Source organism: Panthera uncia, chromosome C2, assembly GCF_023721935.1.
Source record: "Panthera uncia isolate 11264 chromosome C2, Puncia_PCG_1.0, whole genome shotgun sequence".
NCBI lineage: Eukaryota > Metazoa > Chordata > Mammalia > Carnivora > Felidae > Panthera > Panthera uncia.
In genome coordinates, this window is record NC_064810.1 from 71,270,352 (window position 1) to 71,285,938 (window position 15,587).

A 15,587-nucleotide genomic window follows, 5' to 3' on the forward strand; every position below is an offset into this window, starting at 1 on the left:
TTTATAAAGAAAAAAGAAACTAATAAAAACCTGTGGTATGGTGGGTAGGATGACAGTATTCTCAGCAGGGACTGGCAGGACAGGGATCACAGGGACAGTGGGAGAAGAGGGAGGTACAGCTTCTGTTGGCTAAAAATCATCAACGACAAAAAATCAGGAAAATACCAAAATAAAAGAAAAACACATAACAAAGTTTGTCATATAGTTTTCAGAAATAACTGAGAAATAAGTAAAATATTAATATGTAACTTTAATTGAGAAAATGCTCTCCAGAAATTACTTTAGAAATCATTATATGACTACTAAAAATTTTAGTAACTATAATTAAAATGGGTGACTACTTTCTAGATGCTTAAATGAAAATAATAAAAGATAGTGACCTAGACTATATTCCTCTTCTAGGAGACAAAACACTCACTTTATAGACTACAAAACATTTTTCCAGCATTCAGAAGCTATCTGACTGCTTTCCTCCTTGTATTCAAGGTGTGAAATGTAATTTTATTAGCCCATCAGACAGGCAGGCAGTTGGGGCTTAGAAATTCACAAAACAGTCAAAGGACTTAAAAACTGAATCTGTATCATTTTTTTATATCTATGCTATTGACCTCTACAAGAGAACTGTAATAACCTGCCTTAAAATTGCCTTTAAAGTCATTAATTCAACTACCATTCACTGAGTAACTATTATATGCCAGACATTTTCTGGAAAAAATTTAAAAAGTAAGAACTTTAGTGACATAATTTAAACGGAATTTTTCTTTACACTCAATTACTTTATCTGGATTGATTCAATTAATTTTACAAAGATGTAAATGGAACACAGAAGAGGTGTTTTGTATCAAGTCCTAATCCCTATAAACTGAATTCATAAACATTTGCTATACCAATAACATATACAGATATGTTATTTTCTTACATATATAAGAAAAACATTAAAACCAAATTGATAACAGGACACTGTGCATTAAAAGAAACTTAAAACAAGAAGAACAAATTTGCTGAAGAACTATGCTTTTTCTAACAAAGAAATACAAAATAAAATTACAATGCTGACTTTCTCGTTTCTCAAATCAATCAGTTAAAATTTATCAAAAATGTATGAATTCTCCAACATTAGTGCTGGGACAACTGGATATCCACATGCAAAAAAATTGAAATCAAAGCACTCTTGCATCATATACAAAAACTAATGAGAAATTAATCAATGACCAAAATAGAAACACTAAAACCATACTCATAAAATCAGAAAACATAGGGGTAAAATCTTCATGACCTCGGATTTCACAGTGGATTCTTAAGTATCATATCAAAAGCGTAAGTGACAAGAATAAATGAATTAGACTTCATCAGAATTATAACCTTTTGTGCATTAAAGGACATTATCAAGAAAGTGAAAAGACAACTTACAAAATAGGAGAAAATGTTTCTAAGTCATACATTTGATGCGGGTTATAAAAATCCAACAACAAAAAGATAAAAACACAATTAAAAAATGGGCAAGGACTTGAACAGACATTTCTCCAAAGGAGATAAACAGTTGGCCAATAAGCACATGAAAAGATACTCAACAAATTATTAATTAGAGAAATGCACATCAAAATTAGAATATATCACTTCACACTTACTAGGAGGCTGTAATAAAAAAAGGAAAACAAAAATAGAAAGAAACAAGTGTTGGTGAGGATGTGCCGAAACTGAAATCCTCAAAAACTGCTGGTAGGAATGGAAAATGGTATAAGCTGCTGTGGAAAACAGTTTGGTGGTTCCTCAAAAAAAGCTAACCATACATAGTATTACCACATGACCCAGCAATTCTACTCCTAGGTGTATATACTCAAAAGAACTAAAAACAGGGACTTGGATACTTTTTTTTTTTTTGAAGTTTATTTATTTATTGAGAAAGAGAGGGAAAGAATACCAAGCAGGCTCCATGCCCAGAGTGGAGCCTGATGATATGACCGTGAGATCATGACCTGAGCCGAAACAGAGTTGGACGCTCAACTGACTGAGCCAACTAGGCGCCCCTTGGATACTTTACATCATTGTTCACGGTAGAAATAACCCAAGTATCCATCAACAGATGAATGGATAAACAAAATGTGGTATATACATATAATGAATATTATTCAGTCATAAAGAGGAATGAAATTCTGACCCATGCTACAACATGGATGTATTTTGAAAACATTGTGTTTTCAGGTGAAATTAACCAGACACAAAAGACAATATTGTAGGATTCCACTTACATGAAATGTTTAGAGTAGGTATATTCATAGAGATAGAAAGAAGTTACCAGAGGTTAGGAGAGAGAAGCATGGAAGTTATTGCTTAAATGGTACAGAGTCTGTGAGAGGTGATAAAAAGGTTTTGGAGATAGATAATGGTGATGGATGCAACAACGTGAATGCAATTAATGCCAAAGAATTATACAGTTAAAAAGGTTAAAATGAAAAATTTTGTTATATATCTTTTACCACAATAAAAAAACCTCAAAATAAATTAAAAATTTTTTAATGTTTATTTATTTTTGAGAGAGAGAGAGAAAGAGTGCGAGTGGGGAAGGACAGAGAGAGAGGGAGACACAGAATCCGAAGTAGGCTCCAGGCTCTGAGCCATCCATATAGAGCCTGACATGGGCTCGAATCCATGAACCATGAGATCATGACCTGAGCGGAAGTCAGATGCTTAACCGACTGAGCGACCCAGGCACCCCTCGAAATAAAATTTTTAATGCATGGAAACAGGTCCCTTCTCACTGCTGTTGGAAATATAAATTCATACAAACTTTAAGGAAAGCAATTTAGCAGCAATTATCTATAGCCTTAAAAACATCTAAACTCTTAGACTTAATTCTGGCAATCTATCCTAAATGAATAATTTAAAAAACAAATGTTCTAATAGTCTTATTACATTCTACTGACCATTGTTTATACTTGGGGAAATATGGAATACCCTAAATATCCAAAGGTGCTGGAATGGAATGGTTACATTTACAAATAATGATAATTATGTAAGATTAAATATTATACAACAATTAAAAATCATCTGTAAGAACAGTCTGTATGTCAATAAAGCCCCTGTAGGTCTGGCTTGGGACTCCAGTCACCAATTATATATTGTTTCCATACAAAAAAAATCTTCAAATTCCATATTATAAGTTTAAAATGAATAACTTAAATGCTAATCAATTTTCAGTGGAATACTTATATGACTTTTTAAAAATGTTTGAAAACCCAGAGGTTCTGACTCCAAATTTATAACGAAGTATAAGAAAAAGATACTTTTAAAAGAGCTGCCACTTGATCACCTAGGTATAAACACAGAAAATGAAATGAATCCCATCTCTACTTAAACAATACTTAGAATTAATTGCAGATTGTTTGCTGACATAATTGGGAAGTATGAAAATTAGATTTCTAGAAGATAATAATGATAGAATATCATCATGCAAAGCCAACCAAAGTGTTGGTGTAGGCAAAGACTTCTTTAACAGGAAGGTACAGATTGTTGAAACCAAGCAGGTGAAGACAGCATCTGAATGCAGGGAGTAGAGGGGTGGCAGCAGTCTAGCACAGGGTGCTTGGAGCTTGAGCAGGATATGGGCAGAGTGGTGCCAGGAGCCTGATGTTTTTCTGGAAACCAAATGTGACAAAGACATTATCTATGTGGCAGTAGCAGTAGTCTGGTATGAAGTGTAGGAGCCTCAATGGAGTAAAAAGGGGGTTTGTTGGAGCTTGAGCAGAGTAAGGAGGTTGTCAATGGGAGATTGCTTACATACAGGAGATTTTGATCCAATAAATAAGATAATGGGAGCAAGATTCCTCATGTCAGAGAAGGGAGTTAAAATATGGAAAGGGAAAAAATTAGCATGATACCTATGGTTTTAGAATAGAACTGGAAGTTAGAATAGAACTGGAGGCTAGCATGAATGCATGGTTTTCAATATATATAGACGAACACAGGAATACAGACATAAATGTGTGTGTTTATATGTACATATATTCCCTTGTTCTGTCCACAGAGAATATCTAGGGGCAGTAATATTCCAATAGCCTGAACACACCTATCACTCAGATTATGGTTTCTAAATATATATTCTGAAATTAAAAAAAAAAAAAAACAATATAGGAGTCTTTGGAGAAATGGCTGAGTCCAGTGCTAAAACTTAGCCAAGTATAATATGAATCTAAAACATCCTGTTGTGCCAGAAAATATAGAACTGCTCAAGGAATAATGAAGGCATGACAAAAGACACAGAAGTTAGCTTGAAGGGTTTTCATCAGTCAGACCAGGAACAATTTGAGAATCAAAATAAAGATAACAATAGCATACAATCCACTATATAAAACAGGATTCCAAGAGTCCATACTGATTTAATAATTACAAGAACACATGAACAGAAGAGAGAGCATTTCCTTAGAGTAGAATGCCAACTAAAAAATGTATAAGGAATTATGGAATTACAAAATCATTTGGCAACCATCACAGTAATAATATATTACTATGTATTACACAGTAATAATACATACATCAATAGATGCAAAAATTCCACTGCTGCTGAAGGAACCTTCTATTTCATTCCAGCAGATGAAAATTTAAAAAGGACACATGGATGCACACAAGTTATCTCTCTTAAAAGCTTTTATTAATTACAGTAAAGAAATCTAGTAGGTACTACCTTTTTTTTTTAAAGTTTATTTCTTTATTTTGAGAGAGGCAGACACAGCACAAGTGGGCGAGAGGCAGAGACAGAGAATTCCAAGCAATCCCGATGCGGGGCTTGAATCCACGAAGCCTTGAAATCATGACCTGAGCCGAAACCAAGAGTTGGACCCTTAACCGACTGAGCCACCCAGGTGCTTCTCTAACAGATACTATCTTAATCAGAGTTAACATCACCAGGGATGGCACAAATCAAAATCATGCTGATAGGCTATAATAAGAGCATATCACTTCTGAGAAATTCCAATCGAAGATGCATAACCTGAATCTAATCACTGAACATCTGATACATTACAAAATAACTGGCTTTAGTCATCCAAAGTATCAAAGAAAAAAAGTCTAAAGTTTATCATTATTTTTTTGTAATTTCAGTTTTATTTTTTTTAACAGCTTTGTTGAGGTATAATTGATATACAAAAAACTGCACATATTTAATGTATACAACTTGTAGAGTGTGAACATATGCATTATCTATGAAACCATCACCACAATTAAGGTAGCAGACATATCTATCACCTCTCAAAGTTTCCTTATGCCTCTTTAATAGGGTCAGATATTAGCTGATTAATGATCTATTTTAATATTAAAATAAGGCAAAGCTAAATGCTTATGTCAACTTTCAAAGTCAAGCATGAAAATTTCCTCCACTGGGCAGTAGACCTCTAAAACCCTTTATGATAAACTATAAATCCTTTAATATTACATTCAAACTGGCTCTAAGTGTCTTTAAAAAATCTATCTCCTTTAAATAAGGATCTAAATACCATTTTTTAAAAAATCTTAAGACAACTTATACTATCTGAATCCACCCTCCCCCCCCTTCTGTATAGGGCAAGTACTTTGAAAAGAACATATGCCTCTGCCAGTTTCTTAAGAGAAGCAAACCCTTCTGAGAAAAGCCTTCAAAAACAAATGACATATCAATATATAAAATTTCCTAGCCTTAGCTCATAACAACTTCAGGTAACAAAGAATTACAGAACAACAAAATAATTCATTTAGTTCATCTGAAACAAAAATACAGCCCTAAACAAATAATAGATAATCAAATGAAGGTTGAGTAATGAGGAAGAGCATAGATGTTATATCCAGTAACACTGTGAAATGAAGAGGTAAGAGGATATTTTAAGGGCACAAATGAGAACAGGGTAGAATTCTGGGGAGTTGTAGAAGATTCTAAATTGGAAATGTCATGCTTAAGATTCTCATATAAATAATGAGACAACAAAATACACTAACCAGTATATTTGGGTTATTAGGGAAAAGGAGGAATTCAACATAAGCATTTTAAACTTGAAAGCTCTTATATACATGTTTCATTAGACAATGGTGACTATTATATACTATCATCCTTTTCCTGCTCCATTTGTATCACTCAATAAGATCAGCTCCAAAGAGTTTTGTTTTGTTTGTTTGTTTTAATCATAACCATGTGACTAACAACAGTCTCAGTTGTTTCTATCCATAGCAACACCATAGAATCATTAGTCTCTGAGGCTGCCTTCACAGACTTGTTTCCATGACAACAGAGGCTATAATATTAACAGTATCTCAAAGAACACTGCAGAAAATTATAAATTCCTGTAAAATAATTGGATTGCACATATTTTAAAAGTGCTTTTTCTTTTTTTTTTAAATTTTTTTTTTTCAACGTTTTTTATTTATTTTTGGGACAGAGAGAGACAGAGCATGAACGGGGGAGGGGCAGAGAGAGAGGGAGACACAGAATCGGAAACAGGCTCCAGGCTCCGAGCCATCAGCCCAGAGCCTGACGCGGGGCTCGAACTCACGGACCACGAGATCGTGACCTGGCTGAAGTCGGACGCTTAACCGACTGCGCCACCCAGGCGCCCCAGGTCCAGTCTTTTTTGATTGACTTGCATATGCCTGTAAAATTATTACATCAGTTGGCTTAAAGTTTGTTAAATAAGGTGATAATTGTAGGCTACTGTTCCCACATGGTCTGAACAACTATTTTTACCTTTATAAAAATTCTAAATTTTGATATAAAATGGAGGACTGAAATGTTATCTAAATAATAGGGCCAGGAAGTACAAAGAATAACATGGAAAAAAATCTTTAAAGAAAATGAATCTAAGTCAAATTTTAACAGTAAGAATTTAAATTCTTCATATGTATAAGAATATGTATGTCTCAAATTTTTTACAGACAGCTTTGAATTACTTTTGAAATACACATGATGTTTACAAAATCTTGTAGACTTTCTTAAATTAAAAAAAATTGAAAAAAATTTAAGTCATAGTTCTACATAAAAATGGCTTGAGAAATTTACAGTGGTCAAACCATATTTAGAAGGTCCAAATTTCCTTGTAGCCAGCATCAGATTAAGTGAAAATAAACAAGTATATAACATTTGTTTATTCATTCAACAAACATTTATCAAGTGCATTCATTGTGCTAACTTTGGGGATACAAGAAAACATACATCTTGTATTACCAGCTCTTGTGAAGCTTCTGGTTCAGCAGCTAATATTTAATTTAATTTTATTTTTTGAGAGAGAGAGAGAGAGCACAAGGAGAGGAGGGGCAGAAGGAGAGAGAGAGGGAGAGAATCTTAAGCATGCTCCATGGTCATTGTGTGGGGCTCGATCTTACAACCATGAGATCATGACCTGAGCTAAAATCAAGAGTCGGGCACAACTGATCGAGCTACCCAGGCGCCCCTAGATGAGTCAGATATTTTAGGGCACAAAAATCAGATAAACACAAGATTCTACCGTACTATAAGAAAGGAAAAAAGTTTACAATGTAAGGAGAGAATAATTTTAATTATGGAATCAAGAAACATTTATAGAGATGCTTTATCTTAAAAGAATAGAAAGGAGGAGAAAAGGCCTCACTGGTGAAAAGAAACAGTGTGAAGATGGCAGAAATATCTCCTAATCTAAGGCCAAAAAACAAAATAAAACATCAAATGAAGCAGCCTCTTTCTACACCCTTTAACTTCGCATTAAAATAAATATCCCAATCCCTATATCTATTTGTACCTGCAGCCCATTAACCAATTCTTTTTCCTCTCTCTCTCCTATGATTCTATCTTTTGTTTCAAAATATTCTTTTTTTTAAAAAAATAATTTACTGTCAAATTAGCTAACGTAGTGTATACAGTGTGCTCTTGGCTTCAGGAGTAGATTCCCATGATTCATCACTTACAGACAACACCCAGTGCTCATCCCAACAAATGCCCTCTTCAATCCTCATCACCCATTTTCCCCCCTCTCACCCCCCCACCAAAACCTCAGTTTGTTTTCTGTATTTAAGAGTTTCTTATGGTTTGCCTTCCTCTCTGTTTGAAACTATTTTTTTAAAATATGGAAGCTTCACGAACTTGCGTGTCATCCTTGTACAGGGGCCGTGGTACTCTGCATCGTTCCAATTTTAGTATGTGTGCTGCCAAAAGCAAGCACTCAGCAGCTAATATTAAATGAATCATTACCCAGCTGATTACTGAAATAAACAGTTGTGATAAGAGGTATGAAGTACAAATCTCATGAAAACAAACACTGCTTGAAAATAGGGCAAAAATGTTAGAAAGGCTGACTCTCTTATCCTGAGCATGTGCGTAATTTTTTAGCACTGTTAGTAAAACATAATTTTAAAGGTTAACTTTAAAAATTGTCTGAATATATTAAAAACATGTAAGTTGCAGCTTGTGAAATTTCTCTACCTATTTGTCCTTGACAAAAGGGCTATCTAATAATCAATCATGACACTATACAGAAGCTACAAAGATGAATGCAACACACCTATTTATAAAAAGCTTATATAAACAAATTTCATTTATTTAGTTCTTTAAGCTATAGCCAATCTAATATTCATTAAGATATTAATTTTTAATAGGCTTTATTTTTTATTAAGGTTTTTTTTTTTTTTTTTATGCTTAGTTTTGAGAGAGACAAAGACAGAGTGTGAGCAGGGGAAAGGCAGAGAGAGGGGGGTCGACACAGACTCTGCAGCAGGCTCCAGGCTCAGAGTTCAGCCGGGCTTGAACAAGATCCTGACCTGAGCCGAAGTCAGACGCTTAACCAATTGAGCCACCCAGGAGCCCCAACAGGCTTTAATTTTTAAAGCAGTTTCTAGGTTCAAAGTAAAATCGAGCATAAAGTACAGAATTCCCATATAACCTATGCCCACACACATGCATAATTCCCCATTATCAACATTTTCCACCAGAGTGGTACATTTGTACAAATGATGAACCTACATTGATACATCACAATTACCCTAAGTTCACAGTTCACTCTTAGTGGACACTTCTTAGTGGACATTCTATGGGTTTTAGCAAATTCATGACATCTATCTACTAATATACAGAACAGTATCACTGTTCCAAAAATTCTCTTTGTTCTACCTTTTCATCCTTACCTCTTCCCTAACCCTAGGCAACCACCAATCTTTGTACTGTCTCCATAGTTTTGCCTTTTCCAGAAAGTCAAATAGTTGAAGGACAGGGTATATAGCCTTTTCAGATTGGCTTCATTCACTTGGTAAAATGCATTTAAGGTCCCTCCATGTCTTTTCATTTCTTTTTAGTGCTAAATAAATTCCTCTATCTGGATGTACCACAGTTTATTTATCCATTCACCCACTGAAGGACATTTTGGTTGCTTCCAAATTCTAGCAATTATAAATAAAGGTGCTATAAACATGTGTATGCAGGTTTTCACGTGGACATAAGTCTTCAACTCATTTAGATAAATACCAAGGAGTGCAAATGCTGGACTGTTTAGTCAAATTTGGTATCTTTTAAAGGCTTCTATAACCATTGTAAACTATTTTTTGTTTAATCTTCATCTCTATACTTTTCTCAAGTTTTCTATTGTACAAATGACTGGGTATTAAACATCACTTGAACAAATTTTTAGTGGGTACATATAGGCTCCCTGTAAGAAATTCCGTAACGTTCTTCAGTTGAAAAGGGGAACAATTAACTTCTAAATCTGAGTCATGGTATCAATCTTACCATTTGGACTTAATGACCTTTTGGTTTTTTTTTTTTTTTCCTTAATGACCTTTTGAATGGGCAATTAAACTTTGCCAAGAGACAGCATCTCACAACCAGTATAATAGTTTTTATTTTAACCTATTAAAATTTTTTTCTTAATGTTTATTATTTTTGAGAAAGAGACAGAGCGTGGGCAGGGGAGGGGCAGAGAGAGAGGGAGACACAGAATCTGAAGCAGGCTCCAGGCTCTGAGCTGTCAGCACAGGGCCTAACACGGAGCTCAAACCCATGAACTGTGAGATCATGACCTGAGCTGAAGTCCAACGCTTAACAGACTGAGCCATCCAGGTACCCCTATCCTAACCCATTCTTAACTATTCTCCTAGAAACTATCCTATCAGAGTTCGCATTTCCAAAGTATTTTAAGAGGACTGTCTACTCTCTACATGTTCTAGTTTAATATAAAGGCAGTATATTACTGAATGTAACCAAGTTTATTCCTTAGAGATGAAGAAAAATATATAAATTTGATCACCTCAAAATACAACTATCATTAGGCACGAGTCTAAATGTGTGAAACATGTATTTCGAAAGATTAGGCCAATCCAGAATGGTCCAAGGTGGAGATGTCTTGGTGTGACTATTTAAACTTGCTGCCTGGTGCGAAAAACCAGCAGATAAATGGCTATAAATGATGTACCATATGCCTCTGTTTGCCTGGTAAGTCTGTTTTTATGCCTGTTGTCCCACTTTAATTATTAATAGTTCTTTCTTTCCATCAAAAGTACTCCCGTTTGATCGATGAGTTACACAGTCTTCCTAATTATAAGGAAATTGAATGGTTTCCCTCTTCTCTCCCTGCCTCACCTCCTCGTGTATTTCTTCCCAAACGGGTAACTAAGAAGAGAATCATCAGCTAGAGGATCAGGATAACACTAGATAAAGTGTAATATGTTTCCTAGAAGGTCTAAGGGAGAATTCAGACAAATGAAAAATTTACAGTAAAAAAGAAACAGGTAGTATTAAACGCTACAAAGAAAAAAAATTTTTAAAGGTAAGAAGAGAGAATAATGTCTGGAGTGAATGAGTACCTGCAACCTTGGATAAGAATCTTGGAAGGCCCTGTGAGAAGGCAATAGATAAGCAGATATCTGAAGGTCGTGAGGGAATAAACCATGAGAATATCTAGGAGAAAGAACGTTACAGGCAGAGAGAAGAGAACATCAAGATAAAGGCTCTGAGATGGCCTCATTTGATATATTTGAGGAACAGGAACAAGGCCAGTATACCCAGTAGAATAAGTGAGGGAGCAGTATGAAGTAGGATTGGAGGTACTGTCATGGACTTTTGGTCCATGGTAAATAAGGATTTAGGCTTTTATTATAAATTGGATTGAAAGCCATGGAAGGGTTAAAAACAAGGTATTGACACTCTGAAACAAGGATGCTGGTTGATGAGTGAACAGACTGTTGCTCTTAACAGTTTATTCTCCAAAGAATGAAGATGGGGAACCAGTTAGAGGGCTACTGCTGTAGTTCAGGAAAAAAATAATTTGAATTTAGTAGTTTTAGAAATGGCAAAAAGGGGTCAGATCATAAATATAACCTGGACATAGAGCCAATAGGATTTGTTGTTAGACCGAACGTGGACCAAAGGAAAAAAATAATAGAAAATGATTAGAGTTTCTGTCTCCAGCATCTCAGTGGGTGATGATGAAAGAAGATGGGGAGAACAATAAAACTAGAGATTGTTTTTGACTTGTTAGCCTTCAGAAACTTAATTCAAGTAGAGATACTGAGTAAGAAGATGTACAAGTCTAATGTACAAGGATTCGCTGTGGGCTAAAACAAATACTGATGTTATTTAAAGGCACAAGACTGGATGAGATCACCTGAAATGTGAATATAAAAAGAGAGAAGTTCAAGGACTGAGTCCCCAGGCACTTGGTTAGCAGTAGGAAGAGGAGGAAGATACTGCCAAAGAAAATGAGGTTGGGAGAGTATCAGAAGGGTGGTGTTCAAAAGTCAAATGAGAAAAGAATTTAAAGGAGGGAATAGTCAATTGTGTAAAAGCTGTTATGGTTTCAAGTAAAACAAAAACTGTGAACTGATCACTGGATTTGAAAACCTTCTCCAAAAGAGAGTTTCTGGTTGGTTGTTTTCAAAAAAAAATTTTTTTTTAACGTTTGTTTATTTTTGAGAAACAGAGAGAGAGCACGAGCAGGGGAGGGGCCGAGACAGAGGGAGACACAGAATCTGAAGCAAGCTCCAGGCTCCAAGCTGTCAGCACAGAGCCTGACGCGGGGCTCAAACCCACAAACCATGAGATCGTGACCTGAGCCGAAGTCGGATGCATACCCAACTGAGCCACCTGGGCGCCCCTGGTTGGTTGTTTTAATGAGAGGTATTATAAGAGGCACATATGCTGATGAGAAAATTCAGTATAGGGGGAAAGACAGATAATGTAGTGAAGAACAGAGAATTTCAGAAGTCCCTAAATAATAGTTAAAGGGACTAAGATACAGAGCAGAAGTAAAGGATGAGCTTTAAGAACACAGATAGATCATTTATTTTAACAGGCCCAGCATACAGAGTAAGACCATCAACTAAAAATGAGGGCCAGGAAATGGGTATTGGAAATTTAATGTGCAGCTTTGGAGCCAGTGTGAAGGAGGCAGAGTTGCAATGAACAAAGGTTATGAAGTGACAGAGGGGCAAGAAAGTTGAGATAATGAAAGGCAGTATTTATAGTCATGGACCAAGGAAAATGAACAAGGCAAGGAGAGAAGTTAGAGCATGAAAGGAGTGATAGATAATAAAAAGTTGAGCTGAAGGTCTTCAGAAGATAAAAAAAGAAAATCATTGTAGTAGGGGAAGTGAGCTAAAAAGAAAGTGCTAGTCAGATAGTCTGAAATGCTTGCAACTGAGATTTTGTAAGTGCTACAGTCGATGGTACTGAGGTCCTAAATATAACTATTTCAGTGTGTCACTCAAGTGAAAGAAAAAACAAGATTCTTAGAGGTAAGGAGATCAAAGAATTGAGAAGTCAAGATTTTGGATAAATTACACAAGGATACTGAAACTCACTTAGAAAAATTACAGGATTAGTGGGCAAGAAAAGACAGTAAACCAGTTGTTCAAATCATTAATGAGTGGGAGTGACTGAGAGAAATGTAGATGACTAGAAAAGGAGGGGAAGCAGAAAATACTGTCTGATGGCACCTACATTTTTTTTTTCAAAGAGAGAGGAGGTACAACCATCCATAAATATCAATGGAAGCACATTGGAAGCACAATGGAAGCAAGGAAGACATCAACTCCACTTGCTGGTCCCATGGTGCATGAGATGTGACAGATAAAAGCTCCACTTTTCCAGAGGACTATAGAAAAAAAAACAACCCAGTATCCTCAGAGGAATGCCAGGCGTCTATGAGTGAAAAAAGGGTGAGATGAACCAACAGAGAAGAGCTGTAGGGTAAAGGAAATTTTGCTGATGACAAATTGGGAGTTCTAAAGGGCAGACTAAAAGGGCTTGGGAGGGTAGAGAGAAATGGGGAGTTTAAAACAGATTAGAGATATACCTGAATCACTCAGAGATAAGAAAATGAATGAGAATAATCAGGAATATTTGTATTTTTTGTGGTGAGTAAGTTCAAAAGGGATATAGGGTAGAAAATTAGTTCTGAAGGTATGCTTAGGAAAGCTTGGGAAAGGTGAATGAATAATCAATTAAATTTAGTTGTTTATTTGTGACTGGTTTGGCAATCTAAGGGAATGCTGGGAAAGGCAAAGTAAAGGAGTTGGTGGTCTCACCCAAGAGCTGAGGTGCTCTTTGGGGCCCCTTCCTTACATCCTACAGTTAAAGATGTTGAGGTCTGGGGTTCTTAAAAAAGTGCATGGCTTGTACTTACAGCTAACTTATTCCATCAACACTATTTACTGAATGAATAAAAAATGCACTACTCTAGGTGCTGTAACTCCTAATTACCTACATGTGAATTTGTCCATGGATTATCAAAGTTAAGCAATATAATAATATAATAAAATAATAGCTACTAGGCACTAAGTATGATACATATATTAAATCACTTAATAACAATTAACGTAATGAGGCTGATAATATTATCTTCATTTTTTGGACAATATATCCAATGCACAACTCTACAAATTAAGCCTTTTATAATCTAGAATGCATCTGCTTAGGACAAATAATACTCTTTTAATACAAATTAGTCTATATATTTTCCCACATGGGTATCTGAAAAGTGTTTTCCTGTATGTTAATGTAGGACAGGATTTTTCCTCTTAAAAAGTAGACTATTCAACTCTTATTAAAATTTTATTGTTCTTCTTCAGTTATGACAAGTCATCATGTCTGTTCCATTCACTCCCAAGAAAAGAACTGTGTTGTTTTCTGCTTCATTAGGCATGTCATTTGTCTGGGGGAGGGTGGAATCCTGTTTGATTATTTACACTGATCCATGTTAGGGATTTTCAAGTAGTCCAAAATATAGGAACAGTTGCTAAACACACATTCAAAGTGACCTACGACTTCACAGCTGTTCAAAGTTTATATAACTATTATACTCATTAATAAGCACTAGTATCACCCAGTAGGCAAAACTTTTTACCTAGGAGCTAATCAAGTATAGCAAAGACTAGAAATACTGTGCTGGAGTTCTTTAAAACCCTCATAAATATATAAATTGGTCCTAGACTGGAAGTGAGCTGAGTGCACTATATAAGTCGGGGAAGGTTGGCATTAAGTGATCCTAACAGGAAGAATAGAGGGAATTCTGAGGTAAGGAAATGAGCGCTCGAAGCACTGTTTTTCTGTATTATTCAAAATTAAGAACTTAAGTAGAATGAAGCACAAAATAGAAAAAACTTAAACCAGAGTAAAATAATTAGAAACTCATCTTAATTTAACATTAAAACAAAACAAATCCAATGTAAACTTCCGGGATATAATCAAATGACAAAAATGAGAAATAGTTTGTAAGCTGTATAGTTATCATCATTGGGTAGAGATTCAAAGGGGTGAGGAAATCAGGCACATGGGGGATTTGTGTGGCTTCAAGGAAATACTAAGAATGGAAGGGAAGAAAAGGGAAGTACAGAAAGAAATAGGCTACTGTGAAGAACTAAAGGCACTTGTGAGGGAAGGAAAATAAAAATAGGTACCCAGGAGGTTTTGGATTAGGTGCTGTATTCTGGAAGGCCACAAACTAAAAAGGTTCTCGGTAACTGAAATGGAAAATAATTCCATAAACATTCATGGAGCACCAAATATATGCCATGCCCTATCCTAGAAGCTGGGGGTCTTGCCAAAGTTTATAACCACTTAGCTTCCTTATCATTTAAAAAGACATTAATGACTTCATACTAAGTTCCAGATATTACAGTAGAACCTGGCATATAATCTGAGTTATTAACGTGAGTATTTCCATCACACAAGCAATTTAAATGAATTTTTAAAGTAAATAAATTTTCTTTTTATTTATAGAGGATATTTGGGGGGATATTAAATCAGAGTAATGACTTTCAAATTAATAAAACTTCATTTAATAGCAACTCTCCAAACTGCTAAAAGTATCATGCTGCATAGTTATAAGGAATTAGATTCAAAGTTAATCTTGCTATCAAATCTTAGAAAAAATATTTCTAACAATAGTGAAACAGGAGACCTGGTAATCAGTGCTATTATTTATCAGTTGCAGAACAAAACACTATCATGTACTATCTTCAAAGATATGTAGCATATGCTCAATATATTATGAAATTTCATTAATCTACTTTGCTTATAACAATATGTAAATCCTTCTGGTGCTACAAAATAAAACTGCAAGCCATGGGTCAGTAGATGAAACAGAAAAATGTATTCTAGCATCAACCAA

The 15,587-nt window shown here is 35.2% G+C and overlaps 1 protein-coding gene and 1 non-coding gene across 10 annotated transcripts in view; both read right to left on the reverse strand.

Annotated features, from left to right (window-relative positions):
* The window catches only part of DLG1 (discs large MAGUK scaffold protein 1), a 268,993-nt gene that overhangs the window by 124,301 nt on the left and 129,105 nt on the right, over positions 1 to 15,587 (reverse strand). For 6 of the 9 annotated variants that reach the window (XM_049628362.1, XM_049628364.1, XM_049628360.1 and 3 more), the window contains one exon: positions 31 to 129. The exons of the other annotated variants lie outside the window; for them this stretch is intronic. In XM_049628362.1, the coding sequence (XP_049484319.1) occupies positions 31 to 129 (99 nt within the window). The remainder of the gene's footprint in view (positions 1 to 30; positions 130 to 15,587) is intronic. 9 annotated transcript variants of the gene reach the window in all.
* Positions 8,051 to 8,153, reverse strand: LOC125922192 (U6 spliceosomal RNA). The gene has a single exon (XR_007457628.1). It is a non-coding gene; the product is annotated as a U6 spliceosomal RNA (small nuclear RNA).